This window comes from Hippocampus bargibanti, linkage group LG10 (genome assembly GCF_051943395.1).
Source record: "Hippocampus bargibanti isolate YZ-2025 linkage group LG10, ASM5194339v1, whole genome shotgun sequence".
Taxonomy (NCBI): domain Eukaryota; kingdom Metazoa; phylum Chordata; class Actinopteri; order Syngnathiformes; family Syngnathidae; genus Hippocampus; species Hippocampus bargibanti.
In genome coordinates this window covers 21294200-21316566 of record NC_142743.1, presented here as the reverse complement: position 1 = coordinate 21316566, position 22367 = coordinate 21294200, and the positions used below count along the sequence as shown (strand labels likewise).

Genomic DNA, 22367 nt, shown 5'->3' with positions numbered 1-22367 from the left:
GTATGGATTCTTCATTTTTGATGTGGCCTTAAAAGAAGATGCAGACAGAAAGGTGGCAAATGGGAGGTTTTAAGAGCGGAGGATGTAAATGACATGTCTCAAGGCATGCTTCGACCGAGATTGTGTTTTCCCTTCAGCCTCTTCAAAGCAGCAGACGGCCTTACTCTGTAATCATGCCGTGTGTGTGTGCGTGTCTGCGTGTGTGTGTGTGTGTGTGTGTGTGTGTGTGTGTGTGTGTGTGTGTGTGTGTGTGTGTGTGTGTGTGTGTGTGTGTGTGTGCGCGCGCACGTATTTTGCAGCAAGGAGAGTAAGTGCCTGTTGCATACGATACGTTTACCTGGAATATCATTGATAATTAGGTGTTTATGTGGCCGAACCAAAATGTTATCTTTTTGCGTTAAAAAAAGTGTTCTGCTAAAGAAGCAAGTGTACTGCCCATCTTAACAACTGTGTAATATTGCTTCTACTTTTTGCAACGGATATTGGTTTTGTTCTATGCCAGCATGACAGCAAGAATATCCTAGGTTAACTATAACTAAAGGGACTAAGGAAGGGAGCAATAAAGGAAGCAAAATGTGATATAAAATTGTCGTACACGTTGCCGGACTGCTAAAAAATTGTAAAAATAGGATCTGGAGGTCGTGGTTGTAAGTATGGGTTGTTTTAAGTCGAGCTGGTCGTAAGTCGGATGTTCCCTGTACTTGATGGATGTTGATCTTGTAATGAACTAATCATGATCATGACAGACACCCTCACACATACACACACACACACACACACACACACACACACACACACACACACACACACACAGATGCAGATACACCTGGCAGATGAATGGATGATAGGAAATTTGAGCTCTGAAGTTCTGCTTTTGAAGAGACAGGCAAGAAACAGTGTGACGAAAGGTAGAAGCAACCAATAAAAGGAAGGTGGGAGGCAAGACACAAATGAGCAAGTCGTGATAATATATTGTGACAGAGATCGTGAACACCTAGAATCAATGTAGCTCATGCAGCTGACCCAAAATAGAACTCGAAAGAGCAGGAGGCAGCAGCTGGGATACACAGATGGAAGAAGAGCGAGGAGTAAAGAATGATGGCGCTCATAGAAACAGAGCTAAACAGTGGTGCGTATGGTGTATGCTCACCCACGGCTGGTGCGAGCTGATGCAGTCTGGAACATTTCCAGCTCTGTAAAGCCAGATGTCTGGAATACAAGCCAAGAACATCTGGCACAAAGACGTGTGTGCCGCATTTGTGCGTTTGAGCCAGTGAATTGCCAAGGGAGATCGACTCTTGTTTGAGATGGGCCATTATGTGGAATGAGTTCCTCGTTTTTAGTTTAAGACTAAATGCACTGTGTCATAGAGTGAGATGTTAGCTTTATAATCAGCAGATGCTTGTGTCTAACAGTTAGACTCTAACTCATCTTTCAATAACCGTTTTATCAACGATTCTACGTCAGTTGTGCGCATCAGAGGTGTTAGGGATAAAAAGAGGGTTTAAAGAAGGCCATCAAAAAGTAGAGACATTGTGAATTACTTACACTTATTTTTTAAAAAAATGACTGGCACATACTGATGTTCCGCCCCGCAATCAATAATACATTTTCACCATATTAGACTCATCTCCTCTTTCACAGTGAAAGCAAGACTTCCAATTGACTTTTCTCCTGTCTGCACCGATGTGTGCACAAAAGACTCTTGTCTTACTTTGCCTGTGTGTGCGCCACTTTGACACTTTGCTTCTTAGCTTTAACATATCAAGCCCAGAGATTTTTTTCCCCCATCTTGTTTTCACAAGCAATAGTTTTACAAATTTCAACAATCATAAACATGTAGCCAAAGTATCTCAATTTGTCCCTAAGCAGTGAATGTTTGCTAATGTGTGCTTAATTTTGTATTACTTTATTATTATTATTATTATTATAAAATTTGACAAAGACGCTTGCTCACTGTTCTCAGTTATACTTCTCATCAACAGTTTTTCTTGTTGAACGTCATCAAAAACTTTTTTCCTGCAACTTTTTGCATACTTCATTTTTCGAGAACACAAGCACACGCAGTGTGTGTGCGTGTGTGTGTGTGTGTGTGTGTGTGTGTGTGTGTGTGTGTGTGTGTGTGTGTGTGTGTGTGTGTGTGTGTGTGTGTGTGTGTGTGTGTGTGTGTGTGTGTGTGTGCGCTGCGGGCGCTGTCAACATTATCAATTGTTTAAATAACACCTTTGCACATAAAAATCCAGTCAGGTCCTTTCTCTTCTTTATAGCCTGCATCTTAAACTGGGGAAGAAAGTTTCCCAAAAGTTGGAAAACAACTTTAAGACAAACTATTGATAGATATCTCAATAATCATGAATCCTGATGGAAGATATTGATCGCAGTCCCGAGTTATTAACTTACCTTTTCCAGCTGAGAATATCTCACAGCATTCACTTTCCACCTGATTTTGTTCAACTGGTGGTCAGGTGAGACAATAGTTTCCCCATTATGGGACTATTAAAGGCTTTCTGATTCGGATGTTGATGAAGTTAGCAGGATGAGTAAGAAACCTTACTCTTTCTTATTCATTTTGTTTACATTCGTGTTGTGTTTTTTGAGACTTGAAGGTGTAATGTTGACCTACGCTATGCTTGTTTTCATGTTGCATGCCTGTAGGATGTATTTGGTGAATTTGAATACAGTAAATTTGAGGGGCATTCCCCTAAAATGTGCATGTGAATTGATGGAGGCACATGATCAGAACTGCAGTGCAAACTCCGCTGAAGTGAAATTTGTTATCTTCCTCCTCCCAAAATGTGCACCATGATACCAAAGTATGACTATAAAAGTGAATGCAACACACTCCAATTATAAGAAGCATTTTATCAAGAAAGCAGTTGTGAACCACCATCACATCTGTGACGCATCGTATTCCGCAACGGAAGGTTTCACACAAATTTGCGCAAGCATCTGCGTTACATGCTTGTGGCAAGCAGTCAAATCACATCACGGCTTGCCGACGTGCTGCTGTATTTACATGTTCCCCTAAAGACCAGAGGAAGCTGATGTAAAAAGGGGAAAGGACAGAGGAAGACATGTATTCTCAATCCTTCCTTCCTGGGACTTTGTTCATCACTCGTATGCCTGTGAAGAATTTATCTGTGATGAAGTACAAGTGTTCAACAGCAGACATCTGCTACCCAACCCCGCCCCCACCAGCAGCTCTTTGGCACTCTTCTTCTTTCCATCCTCCATAAGTCTTGCTCGATCCAATCAGTTTCACTTCTCCCCATCCACTGACAGTTTTCTGCCCAGTTGAAGTCTCATCATTATCCCGTCCTCTCCCTCAATCTGGACCACTATTTCACTTTGGCCTTCATCTGTCCATCTCCTGTATTTGTCCCGTCTGGACCTCTTCGATTCCCTGCATCCGTTCACAGTACTAGCTGCAAGCCCTTCATCCTGTACCTCATTTCGTCCATGCCAAATTCAGGGCCCTTTTCTTGAATTAATCGTGTTGCAAGAGAGGAGACAGGATAGATGGTGAAAATGAAGACAGCAGGCAATATATATATATATATATATATAATTTTTTATTTTATTATATTCAAAGACAGACGTTCAACCATGTCGCTGAAAAAAAATGTGCATGCACTGTCAAATGCTCGCCACAGAATGTCACACAAGAATAATATGATACAACAGACCAAACAAATGTGTCCAAAGCTTGAGTCTGCACCATTCACCAAGTCCAAGCTTCATGAGTTTTCATTGCAACAAACACTCGAAAGAGACGTAAAGCAACTGGTCTTGAGTGGAAAGTTACTTGCAGCAGTCTCAAGTTGAATCCTAACTTTAAGCACACAGCTTGGTTCCCCAAGGGGATTGTGGAGTAATTTTTAGCTGATGAGTACTGCTAGAATTCCAGAGTCAATCCTAATTGAGCTAATTGTAGACGGCATGCCGCTGAGAGCATTTTACCGCTAATCGTTTGAGCAATGCAATACAAAAAGAAAAACAAAGAGTCAATTACATGGTAAATGCAGTTGAATGCAGTCTATAATAATATGTGGCAGTCGTTTATCGAGGCAATATATAAGAGAAGGATCCTGCAAGAACAATTTCTCACTTATGTTACGTGTCCCAAACTCTTGGAAGTCATGAAAACAAAAACATGTTGCTATTGCCCAAACACCTGAAAAAAACAGGTAATGTGGGGTTGGAGGGAAGTCATGAAATATTACTGAATGTGTGAATTTGTTGTCTTGGATGGACAATGTAGGACATGGCAGAAAGATACAATGCGTGCGTGTGTGTGTCTGCGTTTGCGTGTTCGTGTTTGTGTGTTTGTGTGTGTCTGTGGCCAGGAGCGAAGAATTGTTGCAAGGGCACCAGCTGTTGAAGTGATGAATGGCTTGCAATGACAGCAGAGCAGAGGCAGTACAGTGACACTTAAGACCTTAGATCACACGGCTGTCACATACAAATACTCATGTTTTCTGCTGCAACCATATTTGCAGTAGATGGAACTTATGTCTTCTCCACCCTCGTGTTACCCTTTTGTTTTCTTCGTATAATTTTCTTATCCCATCCTCTATTGTGTTGTTTTTACTCGATGTTCCATGTTCCTCTTAGTCTTTCGAGTTCCACTGAAACCTTTCTAAATCTATTATAATTTCCTTTTAATTTCGTGCATCTCTTTCCTTCCACTTCCTGTTCTTGCACCAAATCTTTTCTCTTGCCCTCCTTGACTTTATTTCAGTTCTGTTGATCGCCGCAATTTAATTAAAGCCATCAGATACAATTTACTCACATTTTATCCATTTACGCTTCTACACGTTGACATGAGGTACCTCATGAACAAGTCAATAACATGAAAAGTACATAGCGGTGGCATTTCAGATTTGAGCGTTCGTTTTTTTTTTATTATTATTATTATTATGATTGTGGTTAGAGCAGCAGAGAGAACTTTATAAGCCCTGACTGGTATATAGTACAAACATCTCCGATAACACTATGAACAATCATTTAAGTTAGAATAGAAGTGTGTTGGCAGCGTAATAAAAATTATTTCTTTATTTATTTCTTTTTTTTGTGTGTGCGAGATTCGCATTGTGAAAGTCCCTGTGCAGTTCAGTATTATCATTGCCTGACCCCTGAATGGATTACAGTATCCGATAATGGATGGACACACACACACACACACACACACACACACACACACACACACACACACACACACACACACTCTCTCTCTCTCTCTCTTGGCAGTCCATCGAAGTCGAGGATGACGTCGCTTCCATTGCTTTGTGGGGTATTGGACAGTGGTTATTGGCGCTGGCGGCGATGCCACTGTAGGTGACTATGAAGCCCGATTCTGGAGCCACAAATCCTGCCACATTCAGGACATGTGAGGCCAGGACCGGGCTGGCGAGACGGTACTGAAGCAGCACAAAGGTGTCTTTGCTCGTGCCGCACGATCCTCCTCTGGGTGCGCTTGTCTTCAAGTTGTGTCACCCCTTCGTGGCATAAGGAGCGCCACAGTGGCCTGTTCACTGCAGCAGACTCCAGATCGCTGGGCTTGATGTTGCAGTTCTTTAGAGTCTGTTTAAGCTGGTCTTTGTATCGCAGCTTAGGACCACCAGGCTTCCTCTTCGCTGACAAGAGTTGTCCATAAAGCACCTGTCGAGGCAAGCGGCAGCTAGGCATCCGGATGACATGTCCAACCCACCGAAGTTGCCTCTTTGCCAGTATGGCCTCGATACTGGTGGAGGCAGTGCGTTGAAGGATGTCGGTGTGTGGAACACGATCCTGCCAAGTGATGCCAAGGATTCGTTGGAGGCACCTGATGTGGAATGCATCAAGGCGTCTCACATGGCGTCGATAGATGGTCCAGGCTTCTGCGCCATATAGCAGCGTGGACACACACACTGCTTGGTAGACTGCGACTTTTGTTGGAGTTCTTAAGTGGTTGTTTTCGAACACACGAGTACGCAATCTGCCAAAAGCTTTGGAGGCTTGATGGATGCGGGCCTGGACGTCATCATCAATTAGACAGGAGGGTGTTAGAATGCTGCCGAGGTAGCTGAATTGTTGGACAACCTTGAGGGGTGTGCCACTGAGGGTGAACGCTGGGGTTGGAGAACTCTCTTTTGCCATGACCTCCGTTTTGGTTACATTGATCACGAGACCGAGTGATCGGTAGACGGAGGACATGGTATCAAGGGCATTTTGCATGGCAGCTGGGCTGTGGGCCAGCAGAGCACAATCATCTGCATACTGTAGCTCGTGGATGCCGCTGATCAAGGTCTTGGTCTTGGCCTGTAGGCGTCTGATGTTAAACAGGTTACCATCCAGGCGGAATTGGATTTGTACGCCGCCACCTTCCTGGATGGACTTATGGAAGAGGAGCGTAGCTGCCATCAGGAACAGGTTGAATATAGCAGGGGCCAGTACACAGCCCTGCTTCACCCCGACTTCCACAGGGAACGGGGAAGATTGCTGGCCACCAACAAGTACAGTTGCTTGCATGCCGCTGTGGAACTGTTTTAGGATGCCGAGAAATTTGGAGGGGATGCCAAATTTCTGCAGTATGGTCCAGAGAATGTCACGGTTAACTGTGTCAAATGCCTTTGTAAGGTCAATGAAGGTGATATAGAGGTCCTTGTTTTGTTCCTTGCATTTCTCCTGAACTTGGCGCGCAGCGAAGATCATGTCCAGAGTGCTTCGATCCTTCCTGAAGCCGCATTGTGTCTCTGGGAGGATGTCTTCGGTAATGTGCGATGTAAGACGGAACAGCATTACTTTTGCAAGAATCTTGCCAGCAACAGAAAGTAGGGAGATGCCACGGCTGTTGCCGCAGACTGACTTGTCCCCCTTCCTTTTGTAAATGGTGACAATGTTGCTGTCTTTCCATTCCTGAGGAAGTGTCCCGTTTTGCCAGATGTTGCAGATGAGGTGGTAAAGCTTCCGTGTCAGGAGGTAACCGCCGCTCTTGAAGACCTCAGCTGGAAGTCCATCAGGGCCAGGGCTTTTGTTGTTTTTAAGGCTCCGGATTGCAGAGAGGACCTCTGTGAACTGAGGAGGTTCATCAAGGGAGGGAACTGATGGAAGCTCTGGGAGGGAGTCAAGGACAGATGTGTCTGAAGGGTTTACTTGGTTGAGCAGGGAGTCAAAGTGCTCTGCCCAGCGCTCAAGTATTAGCTGTTTGTCCTTCAGTAGTACAGAACCGTCTGCAGATTTAACTGGGACAATGTGTTGTCTTCGTGGGCCGTGCAGGGATTTTACAGCATCATAGAAGGCGTGTGTGTTGTTGTTGTCTGCATGCCTCTGGATTTCTTGGGCCTTGCTGAGCCACCACTTGTTCTCCATCATCCTCAGCTGTTTCTGTGTTTCACCACGGATGGCCTTGTAGTGAGAGAGGAGAAGTGGAGAATGAGGGTTGGAGAGAAGTGTGGTATGGGCTTTGCGCTTGGCTTCCAGAAGCTCCTGTATGGCAGCTGAGCTGTTATCGAACCAGTCTTGATGACGTTTCTGAGTGAAGCCGATGGTCTCAGAGGCAGCTTGATGAATTGTTGTCCTCAATTTTTTCCACCTGCTTTCAACATCAAGGTCACCGTTACTGGTGTCGTTGTCCAGGCTGGCAAGTCCCTCTGCCAGCTTGTGGCGGTAGCTGGCTGCACATTCTGGGGACTCCAGGGCCCTGGTGTTAAGACGCCTTTGGGGTTGCTGTTTCTTATGAGGAGGTCGAATTCTCAGCTTGAGCCTGGACTTGATCAGTCGATGATCAGTCCAGCATTCAGCCCCACGCATGGCCCGCGTGATGCAGACATCATTTTGGTCTCGTTGCCTTGTGATGATGTAGTCCAGTAAGTGCCAATGTTTGGACCTGGGGTGCATCCATGATGTGATGTATTTCTTTTTCAGTTGAAAGATGGTGTTAGTTACAATCAACTGATGCTCAGAGCACAGAGTGAGGAGTCGGAGGCCATTGCTGTTTATTTTCCCCGTCCCGTGCCTTCCGATTACTTGTTTCCAGAGCCTGGCATCAGTACCTACTCGGGCATTGAAGTCACCCATCAGAACAAGTTTATCAGAGGCAGGGATTTTGGATATGGTAGCATCCAGGGACTCGTAGAAGGCATCTTTGGTGTTATCGTCAGCATCCAAGGTGGGAGCATAGGCGCTGATTAAAGTTGCGAAGCGACCTTTTACCAGGGGAATACGCCAGGTCATAAGCCGTTCACTGATGCCTTGGGGGGACTCAGGGATGTTACTGAGTAAGCTGCTTTTCACAGCAAAGCCAACTCCATGGAGTCTTCGCTCATTCTCTGGGAGACCCTTCCAGAAGAAGGTGTAACCTTCACCAACTTCTGTGAGTGAATCCTCGCCTGAGAACCGAGTCTCACTGAGTGCGCCAATATCGATGTTGTACCTTCTCAGCTCATGTGCGATGAGGGCAGTTCGTCTTCGAGGTCTCTCCATCCCGTCTCGAGCATCGAGGAGGGTGCGAACATTCCAGGAAGCCAGGTTCATAGTCATGGGTTTGATTATATTTCGTTTTCGACCGCAGAGGGGGGATGCCTTGGTGGCTGCGGTGGGCCACCCAGGTGTGGTGGAACAAGCAATGTTTAGGTCACCTTTTCTAGACCCTTCCCCTATAAGGGGTGAGCAGTGCGGACCCTGAATAGGGCTGCTCAGACGCACAGGATGCTGCCGAAGGATAATGTTGCTCCATCCCATCTTCGCAACGACCATCAATCCTGTACCGCCCCTGTGTAGGAATCAAGCTAGAAGCTTCCAGTCACATCCATGACCTGCCCCCGTCACTTTATCCTATCGCCAGTGGACTTATATGGTGGAAGCTGAAACCTGCGCTACTAGTGGATTTAGTGTGAGGGACGGGGCGCGCAATTCTTTCCCCCACATACTTGGCCGCACCCACTGTATTCCAGTGGCAAGAGTGAAGACTCGAGACGACCTTCAGGTGAGTGCGGTTGCAAGGGGCTGCCGGTGGTCCGATCTGTTGGACTCCGCCTACGCCTACCCCCGGGTGCGGATTTGGGATCACTCTTTGTCTGGCCTCTACCCTCCGACCTGTTCGGCTTGGGTGACCCTGCCAGGAGTACAAGACTCCAGCCGACATAGCTCTCGGGGTCACGGAGACGCGCAAAGTGCCTCACCACGATAAGGTGGTGATCCCAGTCGAGGCACACACACACACACACACACACACACACACACACACACACACACACACACACACACACACACACACACACACACACACACACACACACACACACACACACACACACACACACACACACACACACACACACACACACACACACACACACACACACACACACACACACACACAGCATGATTACAGAGTAAGGCATACAATACATATATACATACACACATACATAGCTGGGTTGGATTACAATATACAGTAAAGTCTCGTTATATCGATATCGGATATATCGATAGTCCCGGTTATATCGATACTATTTCTATGCACGCACGGAGAAAATTACATGCAAACAGGGTCGGATATATCGATATTTTTTCGGACTCCCTTGAATATCGATATAACGAGACTTTACTGTATGTAGATACACAGTTGGGTCACCTGCTCAAGTCTGAAACTGAAAGAACACATCAGACATTTTGAGCACCAACCATGCTGGCCTGGAATATTTAATCAGCACGGTTTCTGTGAATTTTGAGATTATGCATGTATGTCCACGGTGTGGTATTGAAGACTGAATACATAAATCAGCCTCTCCCTCAACCTAGTGCAAGTAGGTGCATCTAATCTGTCCCTTAACAAGCCATTGCAAGATCAGACTAATTACTGTGTTATTGCTGCACAATAACAGCAGGAACTGGTCATTGCTGCAAGCCAGGAATTCGGCATCAGTTTTTTGTTGCTAAAAACCAGAGTTTCGTGTTTGTCAGTGTGTCTGCACTCTTGTATGCACCAGCAACAGTATGTTGAGCAGAATTAATGAATGCTTTAAGGAGCTAAACTGCTCTAATTTCACTAAATACACCAACAAACCATTTTTATTGCTTTAAAGCAACCTCTTAAGAAAAATGTTTTATCCTGGTACTGAAAAGTAAAGAAATGTTTTAATTTCACCATGTGTTGTGAGCATAGACAAGACACACACAAAACATCATCCTTTCATCAGATTACCCTGTACAAAAACTATACAGATATATGACAAAATTAACAATTGCTGTTAAGTTAAAGCAGAGCCACAACCTCCTGCAAACGTGTGTGTACTGCTGATGGATATTGCGTCACGAAAAAGACACTTCACCATTCACTTCAATCTTGGATTTTTCTTCCCATTTATTGTCAGTGGGTGAGGTCTATAGGAATGCCTTGAGTCAAACTGTCAAGAAGTCAATATCATAAAGTCTACAGTGTCCTTGAGCGAAACAACAAAGCGCTGTGCTGATAGCAGAAGAGCATAAGTGCTGTTGATATAAAACCTGGTTGAATCTGTTCATTCATATAAAAACAAACCAAAAAAAAAGAAAAACAAGATAAGGTGACGTAAGTTACATTTGTGTTTGAGGTTAATTTCATTTGTGTAACATGTTTTTAAAAGTACAATAGAGGTGAGGTGTCCAAAAGTAAAAAGTATAAAAAGTAACAACTGTGCAATTGTTATGAATATTGTTTAGGCAGAAGAATTCGTCATCTATCATATTTTTGAAATAAATCACGATTTAACAATAATTTCTGACAAACATCTTCAAACAGGAGACTTTTATAGAAACCATTCATGTATTTATGTTTTGGTGAACTTGTATATTATTTATGGACATGTCGAATGAGTTTGTCTGCCTTGGTGTTGTTTTAGAATTTCCATCAAAATGTAAATTCAATCTACTCTTTGCCTCGTGTTTTGAAGTTTTGTGACATCGTCTCAAAAACCTTAACTTCCTTTTGGCCTTGACTTTGTCTCTTCAATGGAAAAATGAACCTGCACGTCGATTGTTCAGACAGGAAGTGTCTCTTTTGTAAGTCCAGACCTCAGCCAGTTGCTTCCACCTCTTTCCGCTTTTTGTGTAGTGCTCACCGGTTGACATACGAGCAGTCCACTGAGAAATTCGGATGTGAGTGACTGCTGGACATACATCGCACACATCATTCACACCACAGACTCGCACACACCCTTTGGTTCAAGCTGTGAAAAGGGGCTTTGAGCAGAGCTGTGGGGCTGACAACATAAGACTCAATTAGGATGTCAGGAAAAAATGCAAGTGGAGTGAATGATGGCCACAGAGGTAGAAATGTGAATGGCACAGGGCCAATGATAAACTACACTGAAGAAGTGTGGGCGAGATAAAAGAAGATAGCAGAACTATTGGTGGTGCTTTATGTTTCTACGTAACACACTTAAGCACCAGGGTGACTGACCTGTGGTGAAGAACGAGACTGAGTTAATAAGCTCGATGATAAGACCAAGTGATCTACTAATAGCTCCTTCAAAATGTGCGTTTTCATGCAAACTTATTTTATTTTCACAGCCATTTCACGGTATCATTTCAGACGTGACTAATAAAATCATGGAAGAAAGACCTGAAAATGACTTGTATGGGTCAAGACCATCAAAGTACTGATTTGTTCTAGACTTCAAGTAGCCATTGATTGGAAGTATTATAAATTATACTAATATTTAAAGTCACATCAACTTTTCCATAGATTTTAGAGCCCTGAAAACAAATTTACGTAGTGTTCCGTATCTTTTTGGTTTATGCTTTACCCCAGGTAGCCAAAGCACACAGAAAGAACCAGCCCCTCAAAAAAACATTGAATTGATGCTGAGTGTTACCGTAACTGTTGAAAACATGTGTCAATGTCTCATGGGAAAAAAAACCCATACAACCCTTTTTTTTGTTTTTTGTGATGGACAAGATTAATTGAATGTTGACTACAAGCCCTACTCCACAAAGATACGTGGTCAGGTTATATAATAATTACATCCCGTGAGCTGCCTCCGGCAAGAGTATATGTAGAGAATTTTTACAAGGCTAAAAAAAATACACTTTTGCTGTACAAAATGAGGTAGCATGGAGACAGGGTGATGATGGGGGAGACCAGCTCAGAACAGGGTCAAAAAGCCTATGTGCTGATTCTGTCACTGGCAAAGATTTCAACACACGCACATGCATTCACACACACACACACCTTGAGTGTGAATGTGTGTGTGTGAACTTTGGCAGGCTTCCATCACACCTCTCACACTGTGCCCTTGGAGAATCCTGTTCTTGTCATCTCCATGTGATCTCTTTGTATATTCCCCTTTGTGCTGGTATCTTTGACTCGTGTGATACAAGCGAGGCTGAATATATTGGTGTTATCCACCGTTTTAGAAAAGAATTGAGTGTCTGTATGTGTGTGTGTGTTTATACATAGAGGATGGATGGATGGATGGATGGATGGATGGATGGATGGATGGATGGATGGATGGATGGATGGATGGATTTGGGTTGGGTGGGTGGAGATGGATGGGTTTGGGTGGATTGGGTAGATAGGTAGGTACGGTAGGTAGCTCGGTAGGTAGATAGCAGGCAAAGACAAATATCCGTTCAGACTCTGTGAAACACTTGCAGCTTAGCTGTCAGTAGTCACGAGTTCCAGTTCACAAAAGCTAAGCTTTCCATCGGCCCAGAAGTTTGTGGAGCGAGATGAGGGCTGGCCTACGTGCAAGAGCTGAACGGAATGGACTCTCCACGGGATGAACTTTTGCAAGAAAGGAAGCTGACACACATTTGCCATAGGATTTTAGTTCACTTTGGTACAGGGGAAAAAAAGGAAATTGATTAAAATCAGAATCAGAAAGGCTTTAATAGTACCACAATGGGGAAAATAAAATAAAAGCAGGTAATGTTTTTGACTCGTCAGACAGTTTAGAGAAACTGTGATGACCGAGTCATCAATCCCCTCTCTCACCAACATCTAATCACATCAAGACTTTCTATCTGTTTGTGGATGTTGAGGAAGACCAAAAAAACATTTCCAAACCTCCAAGTATTGTTGAATATTATCCCAGTGGGAATGTAACACATGGTCAAAAAATTCCAACCAAGTTATTATTTCATAACCTATTTAAATCACTTGCCAAGTAAATAGCACTTTTCATTCCTGCTGTATGGCAAACTACTCTTCTGAAATGTTAAGCTTCCAAGAGTATTTAGGCATAGTTAAAAAAGGACGTATTTTAGTGATCGATTTGCAACTGATGTTATGCATCGAAGCAGTTTAACAAGAATGCTTCCTTCATTTCTGTTGTCATGCCTCCCAAATTTCCTCGCTGTTCGCGCCATCTGCTAATTAGTCTCACAGGTCTAGTGGGGGGAGGGACATCATTGGATTGAGATAAATCAAGACAGAGACAAATGAGAACAACTTTTCACTCAGGAACATCTATAACTAGGTTTGAATCGTTTAATACCAAAGTCTGCTTTCAATAAACACCAGTGTTATACCACCATAAAAATGTGACTCAAGGAGGAAGTGAAATGATGATGAGAAACTTATAAGACATGATATGAAAAAAGGCTGATTTCAAGGAAACATGAAATCAGCCTTTTTTTCTTCTCAAATCAGCTAGAACCGAGTCCTTCAAAAAAATGTGTGTGGGGGGTGCATTGTCAAGACTTTTTGCACTTACAACTGAACATCATTTTGTGCCTTTTGGGGAATGGCATTATTGAGGCCTCTGATTGTCTAAAATGGCTTGCGAGTTGCTCTGTCGGTTATAGCTCATGCATGACTGGCAGCATATTAAACTACTGACAAAATAGCATTTGTGTACAGTTTGTTTATTTATTTAGTTGTAAAGACCGAAAGGAAAGAAAAACTTCAAAGATTGAAGATGCATGTGATTGGGCCAAGTGTTTTGCGTCATATATGCTTTGTCACAAAATCAGACTGTAGATATTTAGCATCCCATCTTGAGTAACATTTTCTTCTGGCTCTCCATTGATGTGTTTTTCTCCAATTCATGGCGTCCAAAGGGCCAGTCTCATATTGTAAATACAGTAAAGTCTCGTTATATCGATATTCAAGGGAGTCCGAAAAAATATCGATATAACCGGGACTATCGATATATCCGACCCTGTTTGCATGTAATTTTCTCCGCGCGTGCATAGAAATAGTATCGATATAACCGGGACCATCGATATATCCGATATCGATATAACGAGACTTTACTGTATCTATATGTGTTTCATATTATTTGCTCATGTGCATGTTTTATGATACTCGGTAAGTGTCTGCCTATTTGCATGACATTTTTTTCCCCCCAAGCGAAACACCTGAGTCCTAATTCGACACACAATACAATCCCTGGCACACATACTCACACCCTGTACGTGCACCCATCAGTTGACAAAATACAACGTCAGTATTAACCTGTTGAAATACATTTTCGGCATAAAAACCTTTATTTTCAGATAGAAAGTGTGTCTTATGAAAGTGTGTCGGGAAGTTGACCTTGCAATGTTTTACTTGGATGTAAGTATGGGAGGAACAATGCGTACCCATACTGCCCAAGTTAGCGGTTTAACACCTGCAGTGTACGTATCATTTTTGTCAGATGGACTGTTTGCTTTAGGCACGTATAAGTAAGGATGCAGCAATATTAAAGCACGGATTACTCTTGTTAGAAATATCATCAGAATCAGAAAGTCTTTAATAGTCCCATAATGGGGAAATTTGCAGTCCACAGCAGCAATTTGAAAGGGGAAAAAAACAAAAACTAAGCCTTTAATAGTCCCAACACAAGAAACAAAGATTTATTTTTACAAAGTCATCTCTAGTCTACGTGTATGCTTAATATATTTTGGCATGACTGCATAACTGTGATAGCTATCAATCATCTGTGCATTGATGACATGATTCCAACAACAAACTCACAATACCATCAGTGCTTTTACTGTACCTTTCCAATCTAATGGCCACTATTTGTAGTTGAATGGCTACTTTATCCACACAGTGTTAACATTCATGCATTTTTCAAAGTAATTTTACATTTACTGTCAAATATTAAGACGTTTTCATTGGATAGACACTTAGAACGGTTTGAGGTTGACCGGCAGGGGGGCAAATAAAATGACTCTAAAAAATAATGTCATAATGAAGAGGGATTGATTGTGGACAGTGACAAAATGAAATGTTCACATCTGGATTTGAACAGTCTGAATTAATTGCCCAAAGGTGTGTTTAACTGCTGACATGATGGTGCCTTGTGATGTGCATGTAAATGTTAGCCGTGAGTTATTTTCTTTTCGGCATAGCATTTGAATGTGAAGAGTTTCAGCTCTTTTGTATAAAGTGTTTCCCAAAGGATGTGTGGAATGTTCTGTTCCTAAAACATGACACTGAAGAGGCTGTTAAAAGATAAACAGAATGTCAAACATTTGAAGACAAACTAATGACAGGATCGAAGACGATGAGAGGAGAGTGTGGCCATGTTAGTCTGATTGTCAGACACGTTGGATAGCCCCAAGCACTTCACGTATAGCAGGAAGAGCAGACCTGATGCATACCAATTACACTGTCATCCACATTTCAACTAGGAATGTTAAATTTTGTGGTGTGTGTGTGTGTGTGTGTGTGTGTGTGTGTGTGTGTGTGTGTGTGTGTGTGTGTGTGTGTGTGTGTGTGTGTGTGTGTGTGTGTGTGTGTGTGTGTGTGTGTGTGTGCGTGTGTGTGTGTGTGTGTGTGTACCCACACACCTTTTTCTTTTCCATCCATCAAACCCACCTATATCCCAATGTCTGACTATGTACATACCAAATGTACATATACCGGTAGTATAACACTTTTTTCCCACCCTGTTCAAAAATTTAGGCATGTAGACTGGCTTAAGATTTATCTTATACCCCAAATACATTATTGCGATGGTTTCATAATGAGACCACTTGACTCTGCATCAGTGTCCAATTCAGGCCAGCCAGGCTGCAGCCTTTTGCTTCAAAATGAAACGTTTCCACTTGGAGATATCCAGAGCCACATTGCCAACAGAAATGACACGGTGTGATCTGACAACCGCTTTGAAGAAGCCCTTGTCGGATGCTCCAAGCATGATTGGCAATTCCAGCTAATGGATTTTGAAAGCTTTTTACAGTAAATGCATCGACGAGAAAGATCAAAGATAAAGTCAGAAAATATCATCTTCCTCATATTCTTCTCGCTTGCCAGTATATTACTGTAGCTTTTTATAATTAATTGAAAGCTATTGTTTTTTTTTATGCGAAGTAAAGCCATTTTTTAATTTGTGACTAATGGTCAAACATATTCAATTCCTTTCATCCTCATTCTTCAATTTACCCCTCTCATTTGTGGTGTGTGTTTGGATTATTTTTAAGTCTAAAATTCCACCGGACCAACTATGATTAAAAAAATATGATTACTTGACATTTGCTGTATGTTGCAGATTGGCAGAGTATGTTGGAATAAGAACGATTCATAGTTTCACGCAGTTTGTTCACAACAAAGCCAAAATAAATTACTGATTAAATATGACTTTTAAAAAGACACACTCACCTGTCTTACTTTCGTTTAATGGTGGAATAAGACATCAGCACAAGCCATCACACCACCCCAATGCCATAACCAGACAAAAACCTTTCATACAAGACAAAAAACAATGACACGTATTACATTAGCTTCCCAAATGCCCTTTTAAAAGGTGTTAGAGTCATGCAAGGAATATCGTGAAAATCAGACTAAACAGCAATTACTCTTTACATAATGAACTGTTGTGAATGACTACTTGTCTCTGAACAAAAAAACCACAGCTGTCCATATTTGACAAATAAGATGATGCAAATGGATGGAGACTTTAGTATCCAAAACAGCTCTCAACTTTCAATCTCGAAGCAACATAAGATCAAACGACTCTCGCAGATGGAGGAAGAGGTGGAGTTTAAGTACATCTCTCAGACAGTTGAAGTGGCTATTAAAGTTATTTGCTCTTAAGATGTTATTGGTACTTTCAACTAATTAATTATACACATAAACGAACAGATGACACAGGGACCAACCACTAGTATCAATTGGTGAAAAATATGACATAGAGCATATTGGAATATATGAGTTGACATAATTGACAAGGATGGCACAGCGGTCGACGAGTTAGCGCAGAAGCATTGTTTGAATCTGGCTTCTGTCTCGTATTTGCATCTTATTCCAGTGCCTGCGTGGGTTTTCTCTGGGTACTCTGGTTTCTTCCCATATTTCAAAACCATGCATTACAGATTAACGGAACACTCTATATTGTCCGATAGGAGAAGTATGAGCTCGGATGGATGTTCTTGTATGTGTACTCTGTGATTGTCGGGCAACGATGCCTGCTGCCGGAAGACAGCTGGTATAGGCTCCAGCGTGCCCTGCGAACCTTGCAAAGATAAGCAGATCAGAAAATAGACGGATGGATGGATGGATGGATATAATTGACGACGTATCTCACTTGTCTCTTAATATTTCCTTCAAAATAAACACTAATACATATGCTGTAGAACAGAACAGGGTAATACACCAGTGAACATGCTTTGGTTTATTTGTCGTCACCATGATTGCATCTTGGGTACATTCCTTAATGTCTTATGATGGCTCAGTCACCCTGTATATGTGATAAGTGAAGCGGAATAAACCCTCTAGAGTGCATACACAGGCACACTTGAGAGAAAAGATAGCACCATGCCACTGCGCTGGTCAGACTGGTGGTAAAGCAGTTATGAGATGTGTACTGTATTGTAAGTAGAGGTAATACTGTACTGGATATACACAAGACACATAGTATGCATCTGCTGCATTGTCAACACTCACACGCACACAAATATGCATTTACACATACAAAAAAACTGACTTGCTAAAATGTGTCAAACTGATGCAATTGTGTTTTCCATCAACAAATGATTTGGAAAAAAATACTTTCATGCAACTGATGAAAATGTTATTCCATGAGATGAATCACAATCATTCAGGGAGGAAATGAGAATCACATTAACGGCAGGTGGACGCGATAACAAATTCAGACTTACTCAATGAACTTCAACCTAAACCTTGCAAAAATAAAAATGTTATCATATTTTGATAAGGGGGTACTGGCCAGGAAAGAATAAGACCTTGAGATTGCATTTCTAAAAGATACACATCGCCCCTGTAGAGAAGAAGAAATAGGTTAATATGTTGTTTGAAACCAACAAACCAAAACAAAAAGTCAGAGCGTTCTCTTTTCTTTTTCCTGGGGACTAGCCAAGCGTCAGCATTTCTGCGTGCCCACTGACGATAGTTGGTATCGCTTAAAAGAATGGAGAAAGGCCTTTCACTGTGCGAATTTCCAGCTCCCTTTGCAGTCATACAGGCTCAGCAAATAGAGTAACATGTGTTTGAGAGACAGTGATGAAGAGGTGTGGAAGAAATTAGGAGGTGACTAGCTAGACGGAGAAAGTGTATCTCTAGTGTGCAAGGTGACGAGAGTTACTGTATAGAGGCGGTAACAGACACAGATAGGCTGATCGTGGGACCTTGTATCCAGTGTCCACATCTCCTGCTGCATGACAACTAATGAACTCAACTGTCCTCTGGTATCTTATTTTCACTCTCCCACTGTCTTCAACTTTCTCACGTTTGTCTGCCTTTCTGTACTTGCTTCTGTTTTCTGCTTTGTCCTTTACATCCTTCCACCTCTTCTTTCTCATTCTTCGCCAGCTCTCGGCTCTGCACTCACCTCTGTTCCCTCGCTTTCAGGTGCGGTCTCAGTGTAACGAGAAGTTAAGAAAATGGGAACAAAATTCTTCATAATTCTAAAATTGAAATGTATGACAATGAAATGTTAATTTTAACTCATTCGCTGTCATTCCAGAATTTATTTGGGAAAATATGACATGGAGAGCCATTCCTGAGTTTGTTGGGGTTTTGTTATTTCGGAAGGGGGTACCGATAAAGTGCCTGTCAGATCTCTGGCAATGTCTTTCCCTTCTTTGCTTTGAGATGTGTCTTACAGTGCGGAAAATACAGTAATTTGAAAGCTACATTAAGATCCAGACCTCTTTGTGTCCTTGGTTGTCCATAGATAAAACCATACTGACAGATATCAAGAAAAGGAATAAATGGAATATGAAGTTAAAACATCCATTCATCCATCCATTTTGTCGGAACGGTGTTGTGGGTAGTGGAAGGCATTCTACACCCTGAATTAATTGCCAGTCAGTGATTGGGCACATATAGGAACAAACAACTATTAACAGCAACATGTACACCGTCACGCAACGGGAACCGACCCGGCGCTGCCCCCACAAAAGTACAGCAAGTGTGGAAGTCAAGGCGACAAGTCAAAACATCCACCAATCCATTTTATACCACTTATCCGGTTCAGGGTTGTGGCGCAGACAATCTAAGTAACATTAACAGTGTCATCTTGAACTCTACCTGTCCATCAAATCTAAGCTTACCTTGTGTCGGATACCTTTGGAAGGCATCCCAGCTGGCGTAGGGTGAGAGGCAGAGCCCCTGACTGATCATCCGACAATCACAGGGCTGACACATTGAAAGAAGACAATGAATTAAACCCACATTTACACCAATGGGCAACTTATATGCTTCATTTCACATGCATTTTAGTAATGTGTGGAAAAGCTGCAGTATCTCGAGAGGACTAACATGTATAACGGTACTTTGCTGGTAATAGTAAAACTTTTGGGTGCCACATGTAAACATTGTCTCTATAGCAATTAAGTCCAGTATTTGGTCACCTACTTATGACAAATAAACATCACTCTCTGTCTCTCTCTCTCTCTCTCTCTCTTTCTCTCTCTCTCTCTCTCGCACATAAATGATCCTGTTTCCCCCCCGAGGACTGGTTATAACTTGTAACTTTAATTACTTCAGTTGATATACGGAATTGCTCTCACATTGATATTAGAGAGTTAACCGTTGATCCCATTTGGATCACACTCCGAACCAACACAACTGCCCCAAGACACATAATCAGTCTATCGGAATGGATTAAAGTTTAGAGTACTGAATGTTGTAAACAAATCCATTGCAATGAGAACAAACTTAGGTTGTTTAGTTTCCCGTGGGCAAAATGGAGCAGGAAGATCATGAGACTTATTCAATCCCAGCATTTCTCCATGTTTTTCTTCATGTATGTAAATTTATATAACACATTTGGTGAAAGGTTTTGAAACAACCATGCTATTTGTGATCCTACAATAATGTACTGTATTTTTATTTTGACTTGGTGAAGCACAATGTGGATGCTTGTCCAACGTTTTTTTTTCTCCTGTATTTCAAGGACTTGCAAATGATTTTTTATTTATTTTTTTGGTCTTGAGGTTTCCAGTTGGTATACAGTTGTTAAGTGTGACAGCAGCTATCAGAAAACCTCGTAGACTGTACATCCTTCTTCTGTTCGATACAATATATATGCAAATATTAAACTCAACAGGCAGCTGTTTCCCAATATTCAATACTGTGCATGTACTATTTCACAGAATCATACAATAACCATTTCCTATTTGTCTTTTTCAGATGACTCAGGAGCAGTATATCCTGGCAGCGCAGCCAAACTCTCTGCACCAGCGGGGGTCATCGGTATGCGGAGCCCAAGTCTACCCCGCGGTGGGAATCTACGGCTGGAGGAAAAGATGCTTGTACTTCTTCATTCTCCTTCTTGTCGTCACCATGATTGTCAACCTGGCGCTGACCATCTGGATCCTCAAAGTCATGAATTTCACTCCGGTAAGAGGCGAGTTCTCTGTGTGTCATTAAAATGACAAAATGTTATATGGTTCAGTGCTCATAAGGGACTTTATGTGAGGAACGCTCTAAGGAGTGCTTTAAAAGGTTTGCTGTCAGGTAAAAGAAAGGTTGTACTATTTGTTAAGTCGTCAAAAACTCAAGGGAAAAAATATGCTCGAAAAAAAAAGACATTTTATTCCTTCCACACCTCTTTTTAGTGCAGCGGTGATGTTTGTCAGTGCGATGGATGCATCAATTTAAAATCTTTTTGCCCAATCGTTCCGTTCAAGATCACAATCATGACATTGTCCGCAAGGACATCAGCAGAAAATGAATACATTCATTCTGGATCAAACTTCTAAAGTATGTGATCTGGGGTTACAACTATACAGTCGAATAATTTCCATACACACATAAAGCTCTGATCGCCAATCAGTAATGGTTCATCTGCTTTCAGGCTTGACTCTTTTAAGCATATCATCCAAGGGTTACAGCTCCCAAGCAACCAATATCCCAGATCGCCTCAAGGCACTACAGACTAAATTCTGATAACTGGTATGCAAATGATACAGCAATTCACCAGGTTCCCGCTTCAATATATACTGTATATAAGAGAATATAAGAGGAGCAGAAAAATAAATAAATAAAAGGAAGAGGGGATGCAGTTAAAAAAATATGCATGCCTGCGGGAAGGCAGCACGTGCAAGGTATAAAAAAAGAGTTGAAAATATTTCATAGGTGAATAGTGGCGAAAAACAATATGGAAAACTGCCATTCTGGATTCATAAAGGCAAGAGGCAAGAAACGAGGAAGAAACATCAATAAAAATAAGTCAATGTAAAATAAATAAAGTATGATATGAATACATTAAAGTGCTAGCCATAAAGCAAATTATTTTCATCCTTTGTGGATATTCAGTATATCAATATAGCCAATATAAAAAAAAAAAAAAATACAACATAGTTTGCCTTTAGCCTCTGTGAGATCTTCTACTTTACCCGTGAAACCCTTTTTTTTGTGGACCTGGAATTCCTACCTCTATTTAGTTGAGGCCACACGAAAAGAGATTTGTTTTTGAAGAGACAGTGTTGGCAGTAAATTAAGGTAGGCTTTGGCAAGAGGCTAAAACTGTATTCAAAGGCAGGGTGAGTCGGCAAGGATATTCATGTGTGCATATTATGCCAGCATTTATTCAGCACCTGCTCCCGCTGTTGTCTGCAAGTGCAAACCTGTCTATTCAGGCATTCGTGTGTGCCTTCTTCTTTCGAATAGATGAGCGTTTGCTACAAAACTATAAATTTTCAGCTGACATTCCATTTATTTTGCTTTGCTCTCCAAGGTTGTGCCACAACTTTTGCAGTTTTAATCTCTCATCACACCTGGAGGAAAAAAGGGGGAAATGTATGGAGGCTTAACTTTTCCAGTTTGTGAACTACATTTTTCTTGTTATATGTGATTTTCTGCTACACAGTAAGGAGAGTTAGCTAAAATTAGAACCACAGCATACAAATTATTAATAATGACAATCATAAAATATGCCACAGATCACTTGAAGCTTTGTATTTGACACCCATGAAATGCAATTCACTGTAAATGAGACAAATGC

At 41.9% G+C, this 22367-nt stretch overlaps 1 protein-coding gene across 2 annotated transcripts in view; it reads left to right on the top strand.

The window, feature by feature from the left end:
* sgcz (sarcoglycan zeta) overlaps positions 1-22367 on the top strand; it is a 160489-nt gene that overhangs the window by 80081 nt on the left and 58041 nt on the right. For both annotated transcript variants that reach the window (XM_089006548.1, XM_089006547.1), the window contains one exon: positions 20552-20761. In XM_089006548.1, coding sequence (XP_088862674.1) covers positions 20552-20761 — 210 coding nt within the window. The remainder of the gene's footprint in view (positions 1-20551; positions 20762-22367) is intronic.